Genomic DNA, 23143 nt, shown 5'->3' on the forward strand with positions numbered 1-23143 from the left:
GAATTTTGAAAAGCTGATACTTAGACTGAATATGTATCCAAATTGAAAAGAGTGATTTGGTGCAGTGAACATGTGACTTTGGGAATTTGTTTTGTTTACATTTACATTTACATTTTTTTGTTGTACTCAGTCAATTGAAAATGTGCTTAAAGTTTTGATGAGCTGATTTGATTTCTGTGCTTAGAGTTGTGAAAATGTTCCACAGACTTGTAAAAATTGCACCAAACCTGCAACTCCCAAGGCTATGTGAAGTCCAGACAATTGCTTGTTGATTCCCCACTGGGCAAGGTGTGAATGATCTGGAAGGACTAAAGGAGTCCACGTGCTTCCTAACCGAAACATTTCGGCACAGTTTGTGCATTTATTATGATGTCATTGTAACTTCGGCAAGGTTTTTTTTTGTCTGTTCTGGCACATTACATTTTTCTCGAGGCAAGCCGAAGTCGGTAGCCGAAGTCGGTAGCCGAAGTCGGTAGCCGAAGTCTACGCCCCCTCGTCAGCGATAGGTCAACAGTAGGGATTCTTCGATGAAGTGCCTGTCCTCATGCACATTCTTTCACTTGAGAAATACTGCACCAAACACCCTAGTCTGATGCCCTAAGATCTCCATAGCAAAAACATCTAAATTAATGACAGATTTCTTGAGTTATTTTAGATTAATTCAGACTGTTTTGAGGCTACGGCAATCACACTTGTAGGCGATGTCATGGCGACATTGGCTAGCTAAGCTCGTGTGCAGAAACACATCATTGGGTCTAATGGTCGTCTCATTCCGAACTGCTCATGTACAGTCCGTCAAATCAAAGGCCCTCCTTTGATATAAAGTTGTTGGTAGGCCTGATCACCGACAATGATGAGGCAGCCTATAGGGAGGAGGTCAGAGACCGGGCAGTGTGGTGCCAGGACAACAACCTCTCCCTCAATGTGAGCAAGACAAACAAGCTGATCGGGAACTTGAGGAAAAGGAGGGCCGAACATGCCCCATTCACATTGATGGGGCTGTAGTGGAGCGGGTCCAAACACACCAAGACAGTCGTGAAGGGGGCACGACAATGCCTATTCCTCTCAGGAGACTGAAAAGATTTGGCATGGGGCGCCAGATCCTCAAAAACTCTACAGCTGCACCATCGAGAGCCTCCTGACCGGTTGCATCACTGCCTGGTATTGCAACTGCTCTTCATCTGACCATAAAACGCTACAGAGAGCAGTACATACGGCCCAGTACATCACTGGACCAAGCTTCCTGCCATCCAGGACCTCTATACTAGGCGGTGTCAGAGGAAGGCCCAAAATAACTCCAGCTACCCTAGTCATAGACTGTTCTCTCTGCTACCGCATGGCAAGCGCGACCAGAGTGCCAAGTCTAGGTCCAAAAGTCTCCTTAACAGCTTCTACCCCCAAGACTGCTGAACAATTAATCAAATTGCTACCCGGACTATTTGCATTGACCACCCCCCGCTTCTCACTGTTTATTATCTATGCATAGTCACTTTACCCCTACCTACATGTACATATTACCTCAATTACCTTGACTAACCCGCACATTGACTCGGTACTGGTACCCCCTGTATATAGCCTCGTTATTGTTATTTTGTTGTTATTTTTTTTAACTTTAGTAAATAATTTCTTAACTCTTATTTTCTTAAAACTGCATTGTTGTTTAAGAGCTTGTAAGTAAGCATTTCACGGTAAGGTCTACACCTGTTGTATTCGGTGCATTTGACAAATACAATTTGATTTGATTTACTTGTTCACTTCTCTCATTGACTTCTCAAATCCCTGCCTGGTCTGCTTGGTCTGTTTCGCAAGTGATTCTTGATGTCTCACAATGCCTTGCCTCTGGGTTTAGAAACTCTGTGGCAACACTCTATCTTAACTCCTCCTTCACATTTACTGGATTGGTTGAACAGTGCAGAAGAGAACATCCCCATACCAGAATGTGAGGAATCTAGTTTCAGGGTTTATTTTATGCCTGGGGCATGTTCAGCAGGAAACAACATTTTGGAAAGTTCAGATAGAAATATTCTATATTGAACAAACATGCCTATCTGACATAAGGAATAACGTAGGCTATCTTGATGTAATTTCTATCTGAAACATCAAGAACGTTTTTCAAATGAATGTGTCCCTGGCTACGTTGGTGAAGTTGTTTACATGCGAATCTGCCCTCTCATTGGCTAGAATATTCCCGCCTGTTCCCGCCTCCTTTGCGGATATTTGTTCTTTGTTAGAACATTGAGACCCGTCTCAGTACATACATAGCCTAGTCTTTGTTGATGATACACTGTCTTCCTTGTGCAGCTGACTCAGTTGCTACTGTATCAACTGTAGGTTTGAATTAGATAACGTTCTGGAGATACTCTGATAAATGCCAGGTAGTAATGTCCTGTCAAAAAATAAGAAAGTTTAGCCATGCGTTATTGCAGAAAAGTAAGGCAGCTTCGCTTTGCAAGGTTTTAAAAACATCTGTTGCGTCTTATGGTAACGTGGCATCTAGAGGTCCGACCAACCAAATAGTAAAATGCTGCGAAAATGGTCAAAGTTGTGGATCAAATTCAGGTATCCAGGCTACAGGATCCCCAGCCACCCCAACTTCTCCATCACCCGCAAATCACAGACAAGTCGCGGGCAAGAACTTTAAGGAGGTGTCGCCGACGTTTTCTGAAAGGGCATTCACTACAGCACCCAAGATTGACTCCAAGATTTACCTTTGGTCAAGGTATAATGAGATGAAACGACTTGTGCACGGTAAGATGTTTTTATGTAATGTTAAAGCGTGCCTAATGTATCGAATATTAGCGAGCAGATCTGACCTGCTTGCTTACAGCTGCACTAGGGTTAGACAGCATTACTGTTTATAGCCTATTAAAACACCACAGAGCTGGTGTAAGATAAGGCTCAGAAAATGAGCTTCATTCCAGGGATAAGAAATGTGTTGTACTCCGAATTGTCCCGTTATCCCATTATCCCAACTGTTACACTTCGAAGATTGAACAACTTCTGTTTTGCCCTGAAACCTGTCCTTTTTGTCATAACGCTAGGTAGCAGAAGGCACAGCAGCCATTTTGAAATGGTAGTGTTTGCCCGAACAGCCTGGCAGGGTTGCCAGGTCTAGTAAAAATGTGTAGCCCAATGACTACCCAAAACCTAACCACAAGGCTTAAACTAGCCCAAATGTATTTTACTGCAGCAAGAGGGGAGTTGCCATATTTTGCCAATAAACACTTTCTCCATAACGTTATTGAGCAAATTGAGAAGGAATCTCGACATAACTTCTAAAGACCATAAGAAATAAAATTAGGTTTTCCATCAAAATAATTAATATTGGTAGCTAATGTGACTAATAAAATAATTTAAATATATTGCAAGAGAAAAGATAATGTAATTCAACTTTGCCATGGTTTGGTTAGCTAGATGCAGGTAGCCTATAGCTCCTGATAGGCCTACTTCTCATTTCACATAGCCTACACAGTAGCCTAGGCAAGATGTAAGATTCATGATTTAATGATTTAACAGCTTGCTTAGTTCAAATTGACAAACTCATTTATTCAACATGAATAGCGAGGAGATTTAGTGGTAAGAAGTGCTTGCCCAATGGCCTGCTGGAATAGGCTACTGAAGATGGGTTTGTAATTTCAATCACTTAATAAAATATTCATAATATGGATATTAACTGATCTGACTGGCTTTTACCTTCAATCTAATGCATTCTAAAAACAGCTGAACGGCAATTGCGATAGAACTGTGACCATGATCACAATTGATAACTTCCAATTTCATTAACTTAACTGCCCATTAACAATTGCATAATAACACAAGGCTACAACAGCAGTAAACTGAAGTTATAGGCAATTTATTAAATGCGTTTTCCAACTCCAGGTAGGCAACACAAGTGGCACAAATTGATTTGCAATGGCTCCAGTGATATCGTCATTTCAGTATATTTATTTTATAAAATGGTAGGCTACAGTAGCCTACATAGGCATAGAAATTGATAGCCAACAGATGCAAATGTATCATTATCCACATTTAATGTCAGTTTCGTTGTGGACTTTTCCCCATAACAGACGCACGCAAGGGAGTTCCATAACTGCCATTTCAAATTTCAACTCGCGCAGTGCTCGAAACCCAAGAACTGAGCATGCATGAGCAAAGTCAACATTAGAATGCAGTTTAAACCACCTCCAAGTACATTTATCTAATGCGCTCTAGAGCGTCTAAAGGCATTTCTTGTGCTTTGTCACTGTTATTTATTGATGCGCAATCAGTTATAGCGCGTTAATATGGAAAAAGGGTTGGAAATAGGTGTCTCCGTAATGACAATCTAAATAGCCTACCTATAACTGGTAAAAAGTTTTCAGGATGTGCGCATGTGCTCTTCTATCTCCTCTCACTCCCTTGACTCAGCTGCCTGCTTCAGCGCTCAGTCTCAATACATACACACCCCTCATCAGGCCCCCCCCCACTCTCTCACTCTGTCACTCACTCACTCAGAAACAGGCTGCCTCACTGCCTGATAGTCTGCAGCAGCAGGTCACAGTGAAATATATATATTTAAAACATTGCCATGCAATTTAGAAGTAGCCCAAAAACCCGCGACCAATACATTTTCACCCCTGACATAATTTTGTTAAGTAGCCCAATTTTTCAGGAAAACAGCAGACATGGCAACCCTGGCTCTTGTTGTTCAACAAGATGTGCCATTCCATAATGGTTGCTGTTGCTACTGCTAGTTAGCATGAGGACAAAAACAGTAGTTTACTTAAACGAGCAGTTGTTCATTCATTTTGGTCTAACAGTTGATATAATGGGACAATTTGGAGCACAACACATTTCTCATCCCTGGATTGAGGTACATTTTCCGAGTCATACCACGCGCCGGCTTTGCGGTGTCTTAATATACACAGGAATGCTGTCTGACCCTATTGCAGCTGTAAGCAAGAGGGTCGGATCTGGTGGCTAATAAATACATAAAATCAGGGTTGATTGGAACATAATTTGTTCAAAAGACATCACTGTGTCTTTGTGCTTCCTGAAGAAGGCCATGCTGCCAAATGTGTCATTTAAAAAAAAACATTTGTTCCATTGAAAATGTCATACAAATATGCAGTGTTTTGATCCTTCTTGCTTTTTAAAATCCAATTATCCCCTTTTACCAAAGATCACCTTCTATTTACAAAGAGCTATTGTGTAACCTACCAGCACTTTCCTTCCTTCTCTTTTCTAGGCTACTTGCCTAAAACATGTATGTTTTTTTGCCAACTGAATGTGTATTGGTGGATGGGTTGTTTAGCAACAAACTGATGCGTGTGCAACCTTAGAGCAGAACAGGCGGGGTTTGCGTGGAATCAAAGGATTGTTGCCAACATGTAAACCACACTGAACAAAAATTTAAACACAACATGTAAAGTGTTGATCCCATGTTTCATGACCTAAAATAAAAGATCCCATAAATGTTCCATACGCACAGTTGTGCACAAATTTGTTTACATTTTTGTTGGTGAGCATTTTTCCGTTGCCAAGATAATTAATCTGCTTGACAGGTGTGGCATATCAAGAAGCTGATTAAAAAGCATGATCATTACACAGGTGCACCTTGTGCTGGGGACAATAAACGGCCACTCTTAAAATGTGAAGTTTTGTCACGACACAATGCCACAGATGTCTCAAGTTTTGAGGGAGCGTGAAATTGGCATGCTGATTGCAGGAATGTCCACCAGAGCTGTTGCTAGAGAATTGAATGTTAATTTCTCTACCAAAACGTTGTTTTAGAGAATTTTGTATTATGTCCAACCGGCCTCACAACTGCAGACCACATATAACCACACCAGCCCAGGACCACCACATCTGGCTTCTTCACCTGCGGGATGGTCTGGAACGAGCCAACACGACAGCTGATGATACTGTGGGTTTGCACAACCAAAGAATTTCTGTACAAACTGTCAGAAACAGTCTGAGGGGAATCTCATCTGCGTGCTCGTCTGCGTGCTTCACGGTTGGGATGGTGTTCTTCGGGTTGCAAGCCTCCCCCTTTTTTCTCCAAACATAACGATGGACATTATGGCCAAACAGTTCTATTTTTGATTCATCAGACCAGAGGACATTTCTCCAAAGAGTACAATCTTTGTCCCCATGTGCAGTTGCAAACCGTAGTCTGGCTTTTTTTATGGCGGTTTTAGAGCAGTGGCTTCTTCCTTGCTGAGCGTCCTTTCAGGTCATGTCGATTATAGGATTCGTTTTACTGTGGACATAGATACTTTTGTACCTGTTTCCTCCAGCATCTTCACAAGGTCCTTTGCTGTTGTTCTGGGATTGATTTGCACTTTTCGCACCAAAGTACGTTCATCTCTAGGAGACAGAACGCGTCTCCTTCCTCAGCGGTATGACGGCTGCGTGGTCCCATGGTGTTTATACTTGTGTACCATTGTTTGTACAGATGAACGTGGTACCTTCGGGCGTTTGGAAATTGCTTCCAAGGATGAACCAGACTTGTGGAGGTCTCCTATTCTTTTCTGAGGTCTTGGCTGATTCTTTTTGATTTTCCCATGATGTCAAGCAAAGAGGCACTGTGACCGACAGATGCATATCTGTATTCCCAGTCATGTGAAATCCATAGATTAGGGCCAATTCATTTATTTAAATGAACTGATTTCCTTAAATTAACTATAACTCAGTAAAATCTATGAAATTGTTGTGTTTATATTTTGTTCAGTGTATATTTCCTTTCCAAATCTTTAATGGTAGACATAAAGATATGTGCACAATGAGCACTTTTTGTCTCAAATACATTGTTACAGTTGTTGGTTTGTTAAGTAATTAATTTTAGACAGAATTAAAAATAGTTTTATATTGGATATTCGGTTTTCTCTCATCAATAGCTCTTAATTAAACAAAGTGTGCCATGACTATGAAAATTATATATCCCAATTCAGGGGAGGATGGAGAATAGTCCATTGCTTTTTTGTTGTTGAAATTTAGATGGTTTCTTCCAGTTTTCAATCTTCTATTTTTTTCCTTCATCAATCTACACACTATGCCCCATACTGACAAAGCAAAAACAGTTTTTTAGAAATGTTTGCAGCTGTAAGCAAGAGGGTCGGATCTGGTGGCTTATATACACTGCTCAAAAAAATAAAGGGAACACTAAAATAACACATCCTAGATCTGAATGAATGAAATAATCTTATTAAATACTTTTTTCTTTACATAGTTGAATGTGCTGACAACAAAATCACACAAAATGAATCAATGGAAATCCAATTTATCAACCCATGGAAGTCTGGATTTGGAGTCACACTCAAAGTTAAAGTGGAAAACCACACTACAGGCTGATCCAACTTTGATGTAATGTCCTTAAAACAAGTCAAAATGAGGCTCAGTAGTGTGTGTGGCCTCCACGTGCCTGTATGTCCTCCCTACAACGCCTGGGCATGCTCCTGATGAGGTGGCAGATGGTCTCCTGAGGGATCTCCTCCCAGACCTGGACTAAAGCATCCGCCAACTCCTGGACAGTCTGTGGTGCAACGTGGCGTTGGTGGATGGAGCGAGACATGATGTCCCAGATGTGCTCAATTGGATTCAGGTCTGGGGAACGGGCGGGCCAGTCCATAACATCAATGCCTTTCTCTTGCAGGAAGTGCTGACACACTCCAGCCACATGAGATCTAGCATTGTCTTGCATTAGGAGGAACCCAGGGCCAACCGCACCAGCATATGGTCTCACAAGGGGTCGAGGATCTCATCTCGGTACCTAATGGCAGTCAGGCTACCTCTGGCGAGCACATGGAGGGCTGTGTGGCCCCCAAAGAAATGCCACCCCACACCATGACTGACCCACCGCCAAACCGGTCATGCTGGAGGATGTTGCAGGCGGCAGAACGTTCTCCACGGCGTCTCCAGACTCTGTCACGTCTGTCACATGTGCTCAATGTGAACCTGCTTTCATCTGTGAAGAGCACAGGGCGCCAGTGACGAATTTGCCAATCTTGGTGTTCTCTGGCAAATGCCAAACGTCCTGCACGGTGTTGGGCTGTAAGCACAACCCCCACCTGTGGACGTCGGGCCCTCATACCACCCTCATGGAGTCTGTTTCTGACCGTTTGAGCAGACACATGCACATTTGTGGCCTGCTGGAGGTCATTTTGCAGGGCTCTGGCAGTGCTCCTCCTGCTCCTCCTTGCACAAAGGCGGAAGTAGCAGTCCTGCTGCTGGGTTGTTGCCCTCCTACGGCCTCCTCCACGTCTCCTGATGTACTGGCCTGTGTCCTGGTAGTGCCTCCATGCTCTGGACACTACGCTGACAGACACAGCAAACCTTCTTGCCACAGCTGGATGAGCTGCACTACCTGAGCCACTTGTGTGGGTTGTAGACTCCGTCTCATGCTACCACTAGAGTGAAAGCACCGCCAGCATTCAAAAGTGACCAAAACATCAGCCAGGAAGCATAGGAACTGAGAAGTGGTTTGTGGTCCCCACCTGCAGAACCAGTCCTTTATTGGGGGTGTCTTGCTAATTGCCTATCATTTCCATCTGTTGTCTATTCCATTTGCACAACAGCATGTGAAATAATTTATTGTCAATCAGTGTTGCTTCCTAAGTGGACAGTTTGATTTCACAGAAGTGTGATTGACTTGGAGTTACATTGTGTTGTTTGTGTTCCCTTTTTTTTGAGCAGTATATAAAGAAATAAAATCAGGGTTGATTTGAACATCGTTTGTTCAAAAGACATCACTGTATCTTTGTACTTCCTGAAGAAGGCCATGCTGCCAAATGTGTCATAAAAAAAAAACATTTGTTCCATTGAAAATGTCATACAAATATGAAGTGTCTTGGCCTCCTTGCTTTTTAAAATACAATTATCCCCTTTTACCAAAGAGCACCTTCTACTTCCAAAGACCTATTGTGTAACCTAGCAGCACTTTCCTTCCTTATTTCTTCTAGGCTACTTGCCTAAAATATGTATGTTTTTTTGCCAACTGAATGTGTATTGGTGGGTGGGTTGTTAAGCAACAAAACTGATGCGTGTGCAACCTTAGAGCAGAACAGGCGGGGTTTGCGTAGAATCAAAGGATTGTTGCCAACATGTAAACCATACTGAACAAAAATATAAACATGACATGTAGTGTTGGTCCCATGTTTCATGAGCTAAAATAAAAGATCCCATAAATGTTCCATATGCACAAAAAACGTATTTCTCAAATTTTGTGCACAAATTACTTTACATCCCTGTTAGTGAGCATTTTTCCTTTGCCAAGATAATTAATCTGCTTGACAGGTGTGGCATATCAAGAAGCTGATTAAAGAGCATGCTCATTATACAGGTGCACCTTGTGCTGGGGACAATAAACAACCACTCTAAAGTGTGTAGTTTTGTCACAACACAATGCCACAGATGTCTCAAGTTTTGAGGGAGTGTGAAATTGGCATGCTGACTGCAGGAATGTCCACAAGAGCTGTTGCCAGAGAATTGAATGTTCATTTCTCTACCATAAGCCACCTCCAATTGTTTTAGATAATTTGGCATTACTCATTTGTCATTTTGACTAGAAATTAGGGCTGCGCGATAAACATAAAGAAATATATAGCCTAGGCTATGCATTGACCGACCAGTTACATTTTTTTACTTTAACTTCTATAACATTATTTTAATGTACGATTTGTTACATTAAAGCTGCAATATGTAACTTTTTGGGCAACCCGACCAAATGTACATAGACATTTGAGTTATAGATCTGTCATCCTCATATAACCTTTTTCGGCAAGACAGATCTTCCAAAGTTGGTGGAGTGGCAATCTTTACCAAGGAACACCTTCAGTTCTCAGTTGTCTCCACCAAGTCTGTCCCCAAACAATTTGATTTGCTGGTTTTACGCATTAAACTTTCAAATAACTCTTTGTTGACTGTTGCTGGGTGTTATCGGGCACCGGCCTGTACCTGGCCCTTGACACTAAGTCTGAATTTGTCCTGCTAGGTGACCTAAACTGGTACATGCTTAAACCACCTGACCAAGTCCTAAAGCAATGGGACTCCCTAAAATGTTTTTCAGATTATTACCAATCCCACAAGGTATGACTTCAAACACCCAGAAAAGGCTACTCGATGTTATCCTTACAAATAATCCTGATAGGTATCAGTCTGGTGTTTTGTGTAATGACCTTAGTGATCACTATTTTACAGCCTGTGTTCCTAATGGCTGCTCTGTGAAACGACCTGTCCTGACTTGTCATAGACATGCTCATTAAAAAACTTGAATGAGCAAACCTTCCTTCATGATCTGGCCTCTCTCAATTGGTATAGAATCAGCTTGATCTCCTCTGTCGAAGATGCTTGGACCTTCTTTTTTATATTTTCAGTGGTATCGTTAACAACTACACACCCATAAAGAAAATGAGAATTAAAAACAGGTCTGCCCCTGTGTGTTCTAATGTTGTGATGTCTCTCTTATCGTGATGCGTGTTTTGTCCTATATTTTAAATGTATTTTTAATCCCAGCCCCCGTCCCCGCAGGAGGCCTTTTGCATTCTGGTAGGCCGTCATTGTAAATAATAATTTGTTCTTAAACCTCTTACATCTAGACGTTCCGCTAGCGGAAAACCTGCTCCAATATCCAATGATAGGCGTGGCGCGAATTACAAATTCCTCAAAAATCCCAAAACTTCAATTTTTCAAACATATGACTATTTTACACCATTTTAAAGACAAGAGTCTCCTTTATCTAACCACACTGTCCGATTTCAAAAAGGTTTTACAGCGAAAGCAAAACATTAGATTATGTCAGCAGAGTACCCAGACAGAAATAATCAGACACCCATTTTTCAAGCTAGCATATAATGTCACAAAAAACAAAACCACAGCTAAATGCAGCACTAACCTTTGATGATCTTCATCAGATGACACGCCTAGGACATTATGTTATACAATACATGCATGTTTTGTTCAATCAAGTTCATATTTATATCAAAACCCAGCTTTTTACATTAGCATGTGACGTTCAGAACTAGCATTCCCACCGAACACTTCCGGTGAATTTACTAAATTACTCACGATAAACGTTCACAAAAAACATAATTATTTTAAGAATTATAGATACAGAACTCCTTTATGCACTCGCTATGTCCGATTTTAAAATAGCTTTTCGGTGAAAGCACATTTTGCAATATTCTGAGTAGATAGCACGCCATCACAGGCTAGCTATTTTGACACCCACCAAGTTTGACCCTCACCAAACTCTGATTTACTATTAGAAAAGTTTGATTACCTTTCCTGTTCTTTGTCAGAATGCACTCCCAGGACTTCTACTTCAATAACAAATGTTGGTTTGGTTCAAAATAATCCATAGTTATATCCAAATAGCGGCGTTTTGTTCGTGCGTTCAAGACACTATCCAAGGGTGACGAAGGGTTACGTGCCCGACGCGTTTCGTGACAAAACATTTCTAAATATTCTATTACCGTACTTCGAAGCATGTCAACCGCTGTTTAAAATCAATTTTTATGCTATTTTTCTCGTAAAAAGCGATAATATTCCGACCGGGAGTCGTTGTTTTCGTTCAAAGACGAATGAATAAAAACATGGGGTCGCCTCGTGCACGCGCCTCCAGTCTCTGTTCTCTGATCGACCACTATCAAAATGCGCTAATGTTTTTCAGCCAGGGCCTGCAAAGCCACCATTCAGCTTTTTGCCGCCTTCTGAGAGCCTATGGGAGCCGTAGGAAGTGTCACGTAACAGCAGAGATCCCCTGTTTTGGATAGAGATGATCAAGAAGGCTAAGAAATGGTCAGACAGGGTACTTCCTGTACAGAATCTTCTCAGGTTTTGGCCTGCCAAATGAGTTCTGTTATACTCACAGACACCATTCAAACAGTTTTAGAAACTTTGGAGTGTTTTCTATCCAAAGCTAATAATTATATGCATATTCTAGTTTCTGGGCAGGAGTAATAATCAGATTAAATCGGGTACGTTTTTTATCCGGCCGTGAAAATACTGCCCCCTATCCATAACAGGTTAACTGATTTTCCTAATTAGATAAAGGTTAACTAAAAAAACACAATTGAAAGTAAGTCTAAAAAGCTGTAGATCTGTTCTATATTTGCTATTTCTATGCTTACCGTTCTTAAGTTTAGTTTTTGCGTCTTTTACTTTTGGTTTTAAACACCAGCTTCAAACAGCTGAAAATACAATATTTTTGGTTGTTACAAATATATTTCACAGCGGTTTACATGCTACAATGATTTTCTACACTCTTAAGTGCTTGTTTTCACAAACTGAAATTAGGCTAACTATTAGAATTTCAGCAACCAGGAAATGGCGGATCGATTTTTCCATATTGCACCTTTTAAATAATTCATAATTCAGGAATGACCAAATCTAGATTTAACCTAAAATGCTGACCACACCACTCGCGTCGCGTGCATTGCAAAATAAATGTCAACATGCATGTTATTCAATTATTGCACCCACACTGCTCGCGTGTGCCAACGAGCGTCTGCGTTGCCAAGCGCTAAAATAGAAGTCAGTTCTATTTGTGACGCTGAACGCAGTGCAAGTCCTGCCTCTCCCATTGGTTTATAGAAGCAGATGCATGCCATCTCCTCATTGGTTATACCCACATGGGTGATTTTTTTTAACCTTTACTTAACCAGGTAAGTCAGTTGAGAACAAATTATTATTTTCAATGACAGCTGGTTAACTGCCTTGTTCAGAACGACAGATCTTTTACCTTGTCAGTTCAGGGATTTGATCTGGCAACCTTTCGGTTACTAGACCAACACTCTAACCACTAGGCTACCTGCCACCCCATTGAAAGATGAACTGAGTTTGTTCGTTCGTCGTGTAACTATGAAAGTTAGATGCCAATCGCCATATAAAGTCAAAAGAAGAAAAGGCCTGGAAGGAGAGATGACTAGAAACGATTCAGTTGACCGTTTTATGTGTGGATTAATTGTCAGAGTAGAGGACCTTGTGCGTTTCAGGTAAAATAACAAATCAACGTTTATATCCCAGGACAAATTAGCTAGCAACAGGAAGCTAGCTAAATAGGACAAATTAGCTAGGAACTGCAAGCTAGCTAGCTAAATTGCCATAAATGTTTAATGCTTTTCGACCTGTCCCCAAATTAATATAATTGGTTCAGAGTTTTGATATTTCAACCTGCGTGTCGTGTTTGGTGTCGGGGCCAAAATCAATTTGCGCACGATGGCGCATGCGCATGTCCGGTTTGGGTACGGTGTTAGCTAGAGGTTGACAGATTATGATTTTTCAACGCCGATACCGATTATTGGAGGACCCAAAAAAAGCCGATGCCGATTAATCGGCCGTTTTTACATGTATTTATTTGTAATAATGACAATTACAACAATACTGAATGAACACTTATTTTAACTTAATATAATACATCAATAAAATCAATTTAGCCTCAAATAAATAATGAAACGTATTCCATTTGGTTTAAATAATGCAAAAACAAAGTGTTGGAGAAGAAAGTAAAAGTGCAATATGTGCCGTGTAAGAAAGCTAACGTTTAAGTTCCTTGCTCAGAACATGAGAACATATGAAAGCTGGTGGTTCCTTTTAACATGAGTCTTCAATATTCCCAGTTAAGAAGTTTTAGGTGGTAGTTATTATAGGAATTATAGGACTATTTCTCTCTATACGATTTGTATTTCATATACCTTTGACTACTGGATGTTCTTATAGGCACTTTAGTATTGTCAGTGTAACAGTATAGCTTCCGTCCCTCTCCTCGCTCCTACCTAGGCTCCTACCTGAACACATCGACAACAGCCACCCTCGAAGCAGCGTTACCCATGCAGAGCAAGGGGAACAACCACTCCAAGTCTCAGAGCGAGTTACATTTGAAACGCTATTAGCGCGCACCAGCCTCATCTTGGGAGTTGACAGGCTTGAAGTCATAAACAGCGCAATGCATTGCGAAGGGCTGCTGGCAAAACGCACAAAAGTGCTGTTTTGAATGAATGCTTACGAGCCTGCTGGTGCCTACCACCGCTCAGTCAGACTTCTCTATCAAATCATAGACTTAATTATAACATAATAACACACAGAAATACGAGCCTTAGGTCATTAATATGGTCGAATCCGGAAACTATCATCTCGAAAACAACGTTTTTCCAGTCAGGAAAATACAGAACCGTTCCGTATTTTATCTAACCAGTGGCATGCCTAAGTCTAAATATTCCTGTTACATTGCCCAACCTTCATAATTATGTCATAATTACGTAAAATTCTGGCAAATTAGTTCGCAACGAGCCAGGCAGCCCAAACTGTTGCATATACCCTGACTCTGCGTGCAATGAACGCTAGAGATGTGACACAATTTCATGTTAGCAGGCAATATTAACTAAATATGCAGGTTTAAAAATATATACTTGTTTATTAATTTTAAAGAAAGGCATTGATGTTTATGGTTAGGTACATTGGTGCAACGATTGTGCTTTTTTCGCAAATGCGCTTGTTAAATCAACAGCCGTTTGGCGATGTAGGCTATGATTCAATGATAAATTAACAGGCACCACATCGATTATATGCAACGCAGGACATGTTAGATAAACAAACTAGTAATATCATCAACCATGTGTAGTTAACTAGTGATTATGTTAAGATTGATCGTTTTTTATAAGATAACTTTAATGCTAGCTAGCAACTTACCTTGGCTTCTTGCTGCCCTCACGTAACAGGTAGTCAGCCTGCCATGCAGGCTCCTCGTGGAGTGCAATGTAAGGCAGGTGGTTAGAGCGTTGGACTAGTAACCGGAAGGTTGCAAAAACGAACCCCCCCTGAACAAGGCAGTTAACCCCCGTTCCTAGGGCGTAATTGAAAATAAGAATGTGTTCTTAATCTGACTTGCCTAGTTAAATAAAGGTGTAAAAAATAAAATAAAAAAATCGGCAAATCGGTGGCCAAAAATACAGATTACCGATTGTTATGAAAACTTGAAATCGGCCCTAATTAATCGGCCATTCCGATTAATCGGTCGACCCCTAGTGTTAGCCTGCAGCTTTGATATGTGCTGAGAGAAGGACAGTGTACCGTCTAGCCATACTCCCAAGTACTTGTATGAGATCTAAACCTTCAGAGGTAGTAATCACACCGGCGGGGAGAGGGGCATTCTTCTTACCAAACCACATTACCTTTGTTTTGGAGATGTTCAGAACAAGGTTAAGGGCAGAGAAAACTTGCTGGACACTAAGAAAGCTTTGTTGTAGAGCTTTTAACAAAATCCAGGGAGGGGTCAGCTGAGTATAAGACTGTATCATCTGCATATAAATGGATGAGAGAGCTTCCTACTGCTTGAGCTATGTTGTTGATGTAAATTGGTAAGAGCGTGGGGCCTAGGATCGAGCCTTTGGGTACTCCCTTGGTGACAGGCAGTGGCAAAGACAGCGGATGTTCTGACTTTATACACTGCACTCTTTGAGAGAGGCAGTTAGCAGACCAGGCCAAAGACCCCTCAGAGACACCAATACTCCTTAGCCGGCCCACTAGAATGGAATGGCCTACTGTATCAAAAGCTTTGGCCAAGTCAATATAAATAGCAGCACAACATTGCTTAGAATCAAGCGCAATGGTGACATTATTTCAGACCTTTGAGGTTGCTGTCACACAACCATAACCTGAGCAGAAACCCGATTGCAGTTGATTATTGACAAGTTTTTCCAACACTTTTGACAAACAGGGCAAAATAGAAATTGGCCTATAACAGTTAGGATCAGCTTTCTCTCCCCCTTTTAAATAGAGCTGCTACCTATGGTAGTCCAGAGAGGACATTTGATTAAAAAAATAATTCCCTCGTTATGTCAATCACAATGAATTTTTGTTCATGATCACGATATAAAAATAGTTGTTTCGTCGAAGATCACGAGATAAACTGTATAAATAGGAGTGGACGTTTTGATGATAGATTGACCTGATGATAGATTGGCTGAGGCGGCAGAGCCCATGCTGGGTCAGAGCATACGTTTTTATTGATTGCTACACTAAGGGATGGTACATTTCATGCCAACAACATGCTTTCATTTGTGTTTGGAGCTCATTATGAGTTTATAAGTTGGAATGTTAGCAAGCTAAATGTCCCTTACTTTGAGCTAAGAGCTCTCGGGCATTTAAGTTCTGAACGATGCCTCTGAACGATGCCTGACAGACAGAACTGTCTCCCAGGCAGCACTGTTTCCCAGGCTGTGTGCCACCCCCAAGACCAAAGCCAATCACATGTAAGCAACAACACAGCTAATTTGGCTAGTCTTGTGAGTGAGCTAGCTAGGTAGTCTTGGTAGTTAGATAGATAGCTTGTTATCTATGCTGGTTGTTCGCTTGCATAACTGATGTTTATAATTGTAAGGGACACTTCATGTTTTATGGATGCTATTGAATCTGATCAGTCTCTCAGGAATTGAGCTCACCCCCTGTAAATGTAAATATTATCCATAAAACATGAACTGTCCCTTTATAATTATACACATATCAGTTATGCAAGCTAACAACCAGAAAATATTTGATCTTTATTTAACTAGGCAAGTCAGTTAAAAACAAATTCTTATTTTCAATGACAGCCTAGGAACAATGGGTTAACTGCCTTGTTCAGGGGCAGAACGACAGCTTTTTACCTTGTCAGCTCGGGATTTGATTTTGCAACCTTTTGGTTACTAGTCCAACTCTCTAACCACTAGGCTACCTGCCGTAACAAGCTAGCTTACTACCTAACAAGACTACCGAGCTAACTAGCTAGCTCACAAGACTAGCCAAATTAGCTGTTTTGTTCCTTGTATGCGATTGGCTGTCAAGACCGGCACACAGCCTGGGAGACAGACCTCAGAAAAATAATTGTAGACCTCCACAAGTCTGGTTCATCCTGTGGAGCAGTTTCCAAACGCCTGAAGGTACCACGTTCATCTGTACAAGCAATAGTACGCAAGTATAAACACCATGGGACAACGCAGCCGTCATACCGCTGAGGAAGGAGACGCGTTCTGTCTCCTAGAGATGAATGTACTTTGGTACGAAAAGTGCAAATCAATCCCAGAACAACAGCAAAGGACGTTGTGAAGATGCTGGAGGAAACGGGTGCAAAAGTATCTATATCCACAGTAAAATGAGTCCTATATCGACATAACCTAAAAGGACACTCAGCAAGGAAGAAGCCACTGCTCCAAAACCGCCATAAAAAAGCCGTCTGGCTTTTTAGTTCGTACTTTTTGATGAAACAAAAATAGAACTGTTTGGCCATAATGACCATCAATTAATTATGTTTGGAGGAAAAAGGGGGAGGCTTGCAAGCCGAAGAACACCATCCCAACCGTGAAGCACGGGGGTGGCAGCATCATGTTGTGGCGGTGCTTTGCTGCAGGAGGGACTGGTGCACTTCACAAAATAGATGGCATCATGACGAAGGAAAATTAGGTTGAAGCAACATCTCAAGACATCAGTCAGGAAGTTAAAGCTTGGTCACAAATGGGTCTTCCAAATGGACAATGACCCCAAGCATACTTCCAAAGTTGTGGAAAAATGGCTTAAGGACAACAAAGTCAAGGTATTGGAGTGGCCATCACAAAGCCCTGACCTCAAACCTATAGAAAATTTGTGGGCAGAACTGAAAAAATGTGTGCGAGCAAGGAGGCCTACAAACCTGACTCAGTTACACCAGCTCTGTCAGGAGGAATGGGCCAAAATTCACCCAACTTATTGTGGGAAGCTTGTGGAAGGCTACCTAAAATGTTTGACCCAAATTAAACAATTTAAAGGCAATGCTACCAAATACTAATTGAGTGTATTTACATTTCTGACCCACTGGGAATGTGATGAAAGAAATAAAAGCTGAAATAAGTCATTGTCTCTACTGCTTTATTTTCTTTCCTCTGTTTACCTAAATGCAGATTCCCGGTCGGAATATTATCGCTTTTTTACATGAAAAATGGCATAAAAATGGATTTTAAACAGCGGTTGACATGCTTCGAAGTACGGTAATGGAATATTTCGAATTTTTTTGTCACGAAATGCGCCATGCTCGTCACCCTTATTTACCCTTTCGGATAGTGTCTTGAACGCACAAACAAAACGCCGCTGTTTGGATATAACTATGGATTATTTTGAACCAAACCAACATTTGTTATTGAAGTAGAAGTCCTGGGAGTGCATTCTGACGAATACAGCAAAGGTAATAACATTTTTCTTATAGTAAATGTGACTTTTCTGAGTGCTAAACTTGCTGGGTGTCTAAATAGCTAGCCCTGTGATGCCGGGCTATCTACTGAGAATATTGCAAAATGTGCTTTCACCGAAAAGCTATTTTAAAATCGGACATATCGAGTGCATAGAGGAGTTCTGTATCTATAATTCTTAAAATAATTGTTATGCTTTTTGTGAACGTTTATCGTGAGTAATTTAGTAAATTCACCGGCAGTGTTCGGTGGGAATGCTAGTCACATGCTAGTCACATGCTAATGTAAAAAGCTGGTTTTTGATATAAATATGAACTTGATTGAACAAAACATGCATGTATTGTATAACATAATGTCCCAGGGTTGTCATCTGATGAAGATCATCAAAGGTTAGTGCTGCATTTAGCTGTGGTTTGGGTTTATGTGACATTATATGCTAGCTTGAAAAATGGGTGTCTGATTATTTCTGGCTGGGTACTCTGCTGACATAATCTAATATTTTGCTTTCGTTGTAAAGCCTTTTTGAAATCGGACAGTGTGGTTAGATTAACGAGAGTCTTGTCTTTAAAATGGTGTAAAATAGTCATATGTTTGAAAAATTGAAGTTTTTGCATTTCTAAGGTTTTTGAATAACGCGCCACGGGATTACACTGGCTGTTACGTAGGTGGGACGATTTGGTGCCACCTATCCTAGAGAGGTTAAGCTCGAGACCCTGGGTCTCGACCCCGCCCTGTGCAACTGGGTCCTGGACTTCCTGACGGGCCGCCCCCAGGTGGTGAGGGTAGGTAACAACACCTCCACCCCACTGATCCTCAACACTGGGTCCCCACAAGGGTGCGTTCTCAGCCCTCTTCTGTACTACCTGTTCACCCACGACTGCGTGGCCATGCAACAAAACAAAAGAGATGATCGTGGACTTCAGGAAACAGCAGAGGGAGCAGCCCCCTATCTACATTGATGGGACAGTAGTGGAGAGGGTGGAGAGTTTTAAGTTCCTCGGCGTACACATCACGGACAAACTGAAATGGTCCACCCACCCACACAGACAGCGTGGTGAAGAAGGCGCAGCAGCGCCTCTTCAACCTCAGGAGGCTGAAGAAATTTGGCTTGTCACCAAAAACACGGAAAAAAAACTTTTACAGATGCACAATCGAGAGCATCCTGTCGGGCTGTTTCACTGCCTGGTACGGCAGCTGCTCCGCCCATAACCGGAAGGCTCTCCAGAGAGTAGTGAGGTCTGCACAACGCATCACCGGGTGCAAACTACCTGCCCTCCAGGACACCTACACCACCCGATGTCACAGGAAGGCCAAAAAGATCATCAAGGACAGCAACCACCCAAGCCACTGCCTATTCACCCCGCTAACATCCAGAAGGCGAGGTCAGTACAGGTGCATCAAAGCTGGAACCGAGAGACTGAAAAACAGCTTCTATCTCAATGCCATCAGACTGTTAAACAGCCATCACTAACATTGAGTGGCTGCTGCCAACATACTGACTCAACTCAAGCCACTTTAATAATGGGAGAATTGATGTAATCAATTTATCACTTGCCAGTTTATATTATTTATATTAGATAATGTTTACATAACCTACATTATTCATCTCATATGTATATACTGTACGCCATACCATCTACTGCATCTTGCCATCTTGATGTAATTAGATGTATCACTAGCCACTTTAAACAATGCCACTTTATATAATGTTTTCATAACCTACATTACTCATCTCATATGTATATACTGTACTCTATACCATCTACTGCATCTTGCCATCCTGATGTAATATATCACTTGCCACCTTAAACAATGCTGCTTTATATGTTTTCGTACCCTACAATACTCATCTCATATGTATATACTGTACTCCATACCATCTATTACATCTTGCCTATGCCGTTCAGCCATCACTCATTTATATATTTTTATGTACATATTCGTATTCATTCCTTTACACTTGTGTGTACAAGGTAGTTGTTGTGGAATTGGTAGATTACTTGTTAGATATTACTGCATGGTCGGAACTAGAAGCACAAGCATTTCGCTACACTTGCATTAACACCTGCTAACCATGTGTATGTGACAAATACATTTGATTTGACATTTCACATTCTAAAATAAAGTGGTGATCCTAACTGACCTAAGACAGGGAATTTTTACTAGGATTAAATGTCAGGAATTGTGAAAAACTGAGTTTAAATGTAATTGGCTAAGGTGTATGTAAACTTCTGACTTCAACTGTACATCTTTGGCCATTTTGAACAATAGACCACTTACTGCCCAAAATTGTAAGCCCAGGCTCTTTAGATTATCCACACAATGCATTGAAGATGAATCATGAAGTTGAATCATGTTAGATTTTACATTTTTTTGTAATGTCTCCACCTCCTTTTCTGCAGATTTGATTCCTCCAGGTGTATGTAACTTACTGAACCCCTCCACCATCTATGCCAACAATGAGGTTGACTTGGACGAAGTGGAAATCTATGGCTTTGATTATGACTACACGCTCGCTTTGTACTCCAACACTCTTGATACAATGATCTACAATACAGCTCGAGACTTCCTTGTCAAACACTACAAGGTTAGTTTGATGGAAATGTGATGCTGTTTGCCTCATATCCTCATACAAATGGTCATGGTGCACGTTGTTTATTGTTTGATTGAATTTAAATTGTTACTTTTAATTCCCCTAACAGTATCCAGAGGGCATTAGCAAGTATGACTATATTCCCAACTTCGCTGCTCGTGGTCTCCACTATGACATTCAGAAGGTAAGTGCTTTTATGGGTGTATAAAAGCTTATAAACATTCAAAGTTTGAGAGTGAAATTAGAGTGAAATGGTAGTTCAGGCAATAAAATTCAAATTTTTCATGCAGGGACTGTTGATGAAAATTGATGCCTTCCATTACATTCAGCTGGGGACTGTATACAGGTGAGGCACTTGCTGGGGGAATATATGGAAAACTAAAGGCCTAAACTCACCAAATCAAATGTTATTAGTCACATGCGCCGACTACAACAGGTGTAGTAGACCTTACCGTGAAATGCTTACTTATGAGCCCTTAACCAACAATGCAGAGTTTTTAAAAGTAAGTAAGAAAAAATTGCTGATTAAACTTAAGAAAAAATAGTAACACAATGAAATAAGAATAACTTTAGGCGTGCGTGCAATTTAGAATGCTTTGTTTTGAATGATAATGACCCAACTGATGCCGGGCGGGCAGTGAACGCTCTGTCGTCTTTGACTCTCCGCTCAATTACAACGTGTCTATTTTTGCTTTTTATGGCTGGCGCTGTAGTCACACACAACATTTTCGAGCTCATTTGAATATGAAGAGTTAGCTAAGGGTTGAGGCTTTACCATACATGCTAAATTAGACCAATTTATCCGCTTCTGGAAACATCGCTATCAGCAAAAATGATTGGAGGTATGGACTATCCTGATAGCATACAGTCAATGCAAAAGCCAGAACTGTCATTGGAGGTGAATTTACATTTTATTTCAAGGTAAGCTGTTGAAAGTATAACTTTTTGGAGGGTGCGCAAAAGTGTATATTTATTATTCTCGAAGTTGCTAGCAACAGTAGCTTGCTACTGATGGTATTAACTATGCAGATACTAAACATAACTGACGGAGACTCATTCATTTGAAGTACCAGAGACCTATCAAATCTGGCTAGCTACCGAGTGCACCACCAGCCAAACTAGAATCAGGACGATGTTCACACTGTCTATTGATTTTACCGCTCTGCTCGTCCCGCCCTCCCGCTTCTGTTGAGTTTTGTCCACAACGTCTTTTCTAATAACAATACTCTTTCCTATTGGTATGTCATGGATTCAATTCTGTAATAGAGAGACCATAATGAGAGATGTTGATTCCCACAGGGGTCTGAATCCTGTCCCAGATGAGGAGGTTTTGGAGCTCTACGGTGGAACTAACCATGTCCCTCTTGAGGAAGTCAGTGGCTTCTATGGAAAGGTAATTTCTTACATTCTTCTACCTTAACCTTTTCACACGTACCAACAAACGGGTGTGATTATTCTACAGTGGTCCCTGGAGCGTACGCTCAAACCAGTGTGATTAGAATGCTTATTTATAACGTCTAGTTTCGATTGACGCAACAATCAGCATTTGAGCTGGCCACACTGTTTTTCACAGAAACATTTTGCACAAACACTGTCCATACAAATTTATGTCCAGAATGTGACCAGTTTATTTTTGGATGCAATGTTAACAAATTCACAGAAGTAGCTACAGCATAACACAATCATCCAAACTGGAAAATGTAGGCTGCATTTTTCTAGCGCTAAGTGAGGAAAGATTGACGTAACACAAGGGGTCATATTTTTATAACTCTCGGCTGACAGAAACTACAATATGAATTAGCTAATAGCAATCACATCACGGGTGAGGTCACCATTGATCAAAATAATTGAGTGAAACACTTTGTAGAAATCAAAAGTAATCCGACGATGGGTAGTTTGTGCGCACCGGCATGTTTGATTTTTCACGTCAACCAAAGATAATACAAGGAGACAAGATGAGTTTGGTCTGTTTATAGTATGCATGTTGAAGGGGGTGTATTTTCTACGATCATTCACTTCCCTTCATTCACTTCCGGAAGTTTACCCGAAAGATGAGTGAACCATTCCTTCACCTCATTATAACATCTTTGGTCTGACAGACGTTTAGGTGACACCCAGAATGCATTGTATAATGTCAACAAACATGGCGCCACACATAGCTGGCAAATAGCTTAGCATTAGCTCAGTATAAACAGTACGACCTTCAAAAAGGTATTTTACACACATTATAGGTGTCCATTACGATCAATGCAATAATCGGAATGCATTATTTGTCACCGGTACTGTGAATAAAACTGTAAGTACATTATGCCCCATACATAGATACATACATACATACATACATGCATACATATTGTATGCGCCTACAGTAGAAACGACA

The 23143-nt window shown here is 41.1% G+C and overlaps 1 protein-coding gene across 2 annotated transcripts in view; it reads left to right on the forward strand.

Moving 5' to 3' along the window:
* The first annotated feature begins 2227 nt into the window (after nucleotides 1-2227).
* nt5dc2 (5'-nucleotidase domain containing 2) overlaps nucleotides 2228-23143 on the forward strand; it is a 42547-nt gene continuing 21631 nt past the window's right edge. Inside the window, exons 1-5 of one of the 2 annotated variants that reach the window (XR_006758546.1) lie at nucleotides 2228-2748; nucleotides 20573-20757; nucleotides 20873-20947; nucleotides 21054-21109; nucleotides 22063-22156. Coding sequence is in view for 1 of the 2 variants with exons in the window: in XM_014135284.2 (XP_013990759.2) it covers nucleotides 2382-2748; nucleotides 20573-20757; nucleotides 20873-20947; nucleotides 21054-21109; nucleotides 22063-22156 (777 nt within the window). In the remaining variant the exon portion in view is untranslated. The remainder of the gene's footprint in view (nucleotides 2749-20572; nucleotides 20758-20872; nucleotides 20948-21053; nucleotides 21110-22062; nucleotides 22157-23143) is intronic. The other variant, XM_014135284.2, reaches the window with a different exon arrangement.

Source organism: Salmo salar, chromosome ssa13 (genome assembly GCF_905237065.1).
Source record: "Salmo salar chromosome ssa13, Ssal_v3.1, whole genome shotgun sequence".
Lineage (NCBI taxonomy): Eukaryota > Metazoa > Chordata > Actinopteri > Salmoniformes > Salmonidae > Salmo > Salmo salar.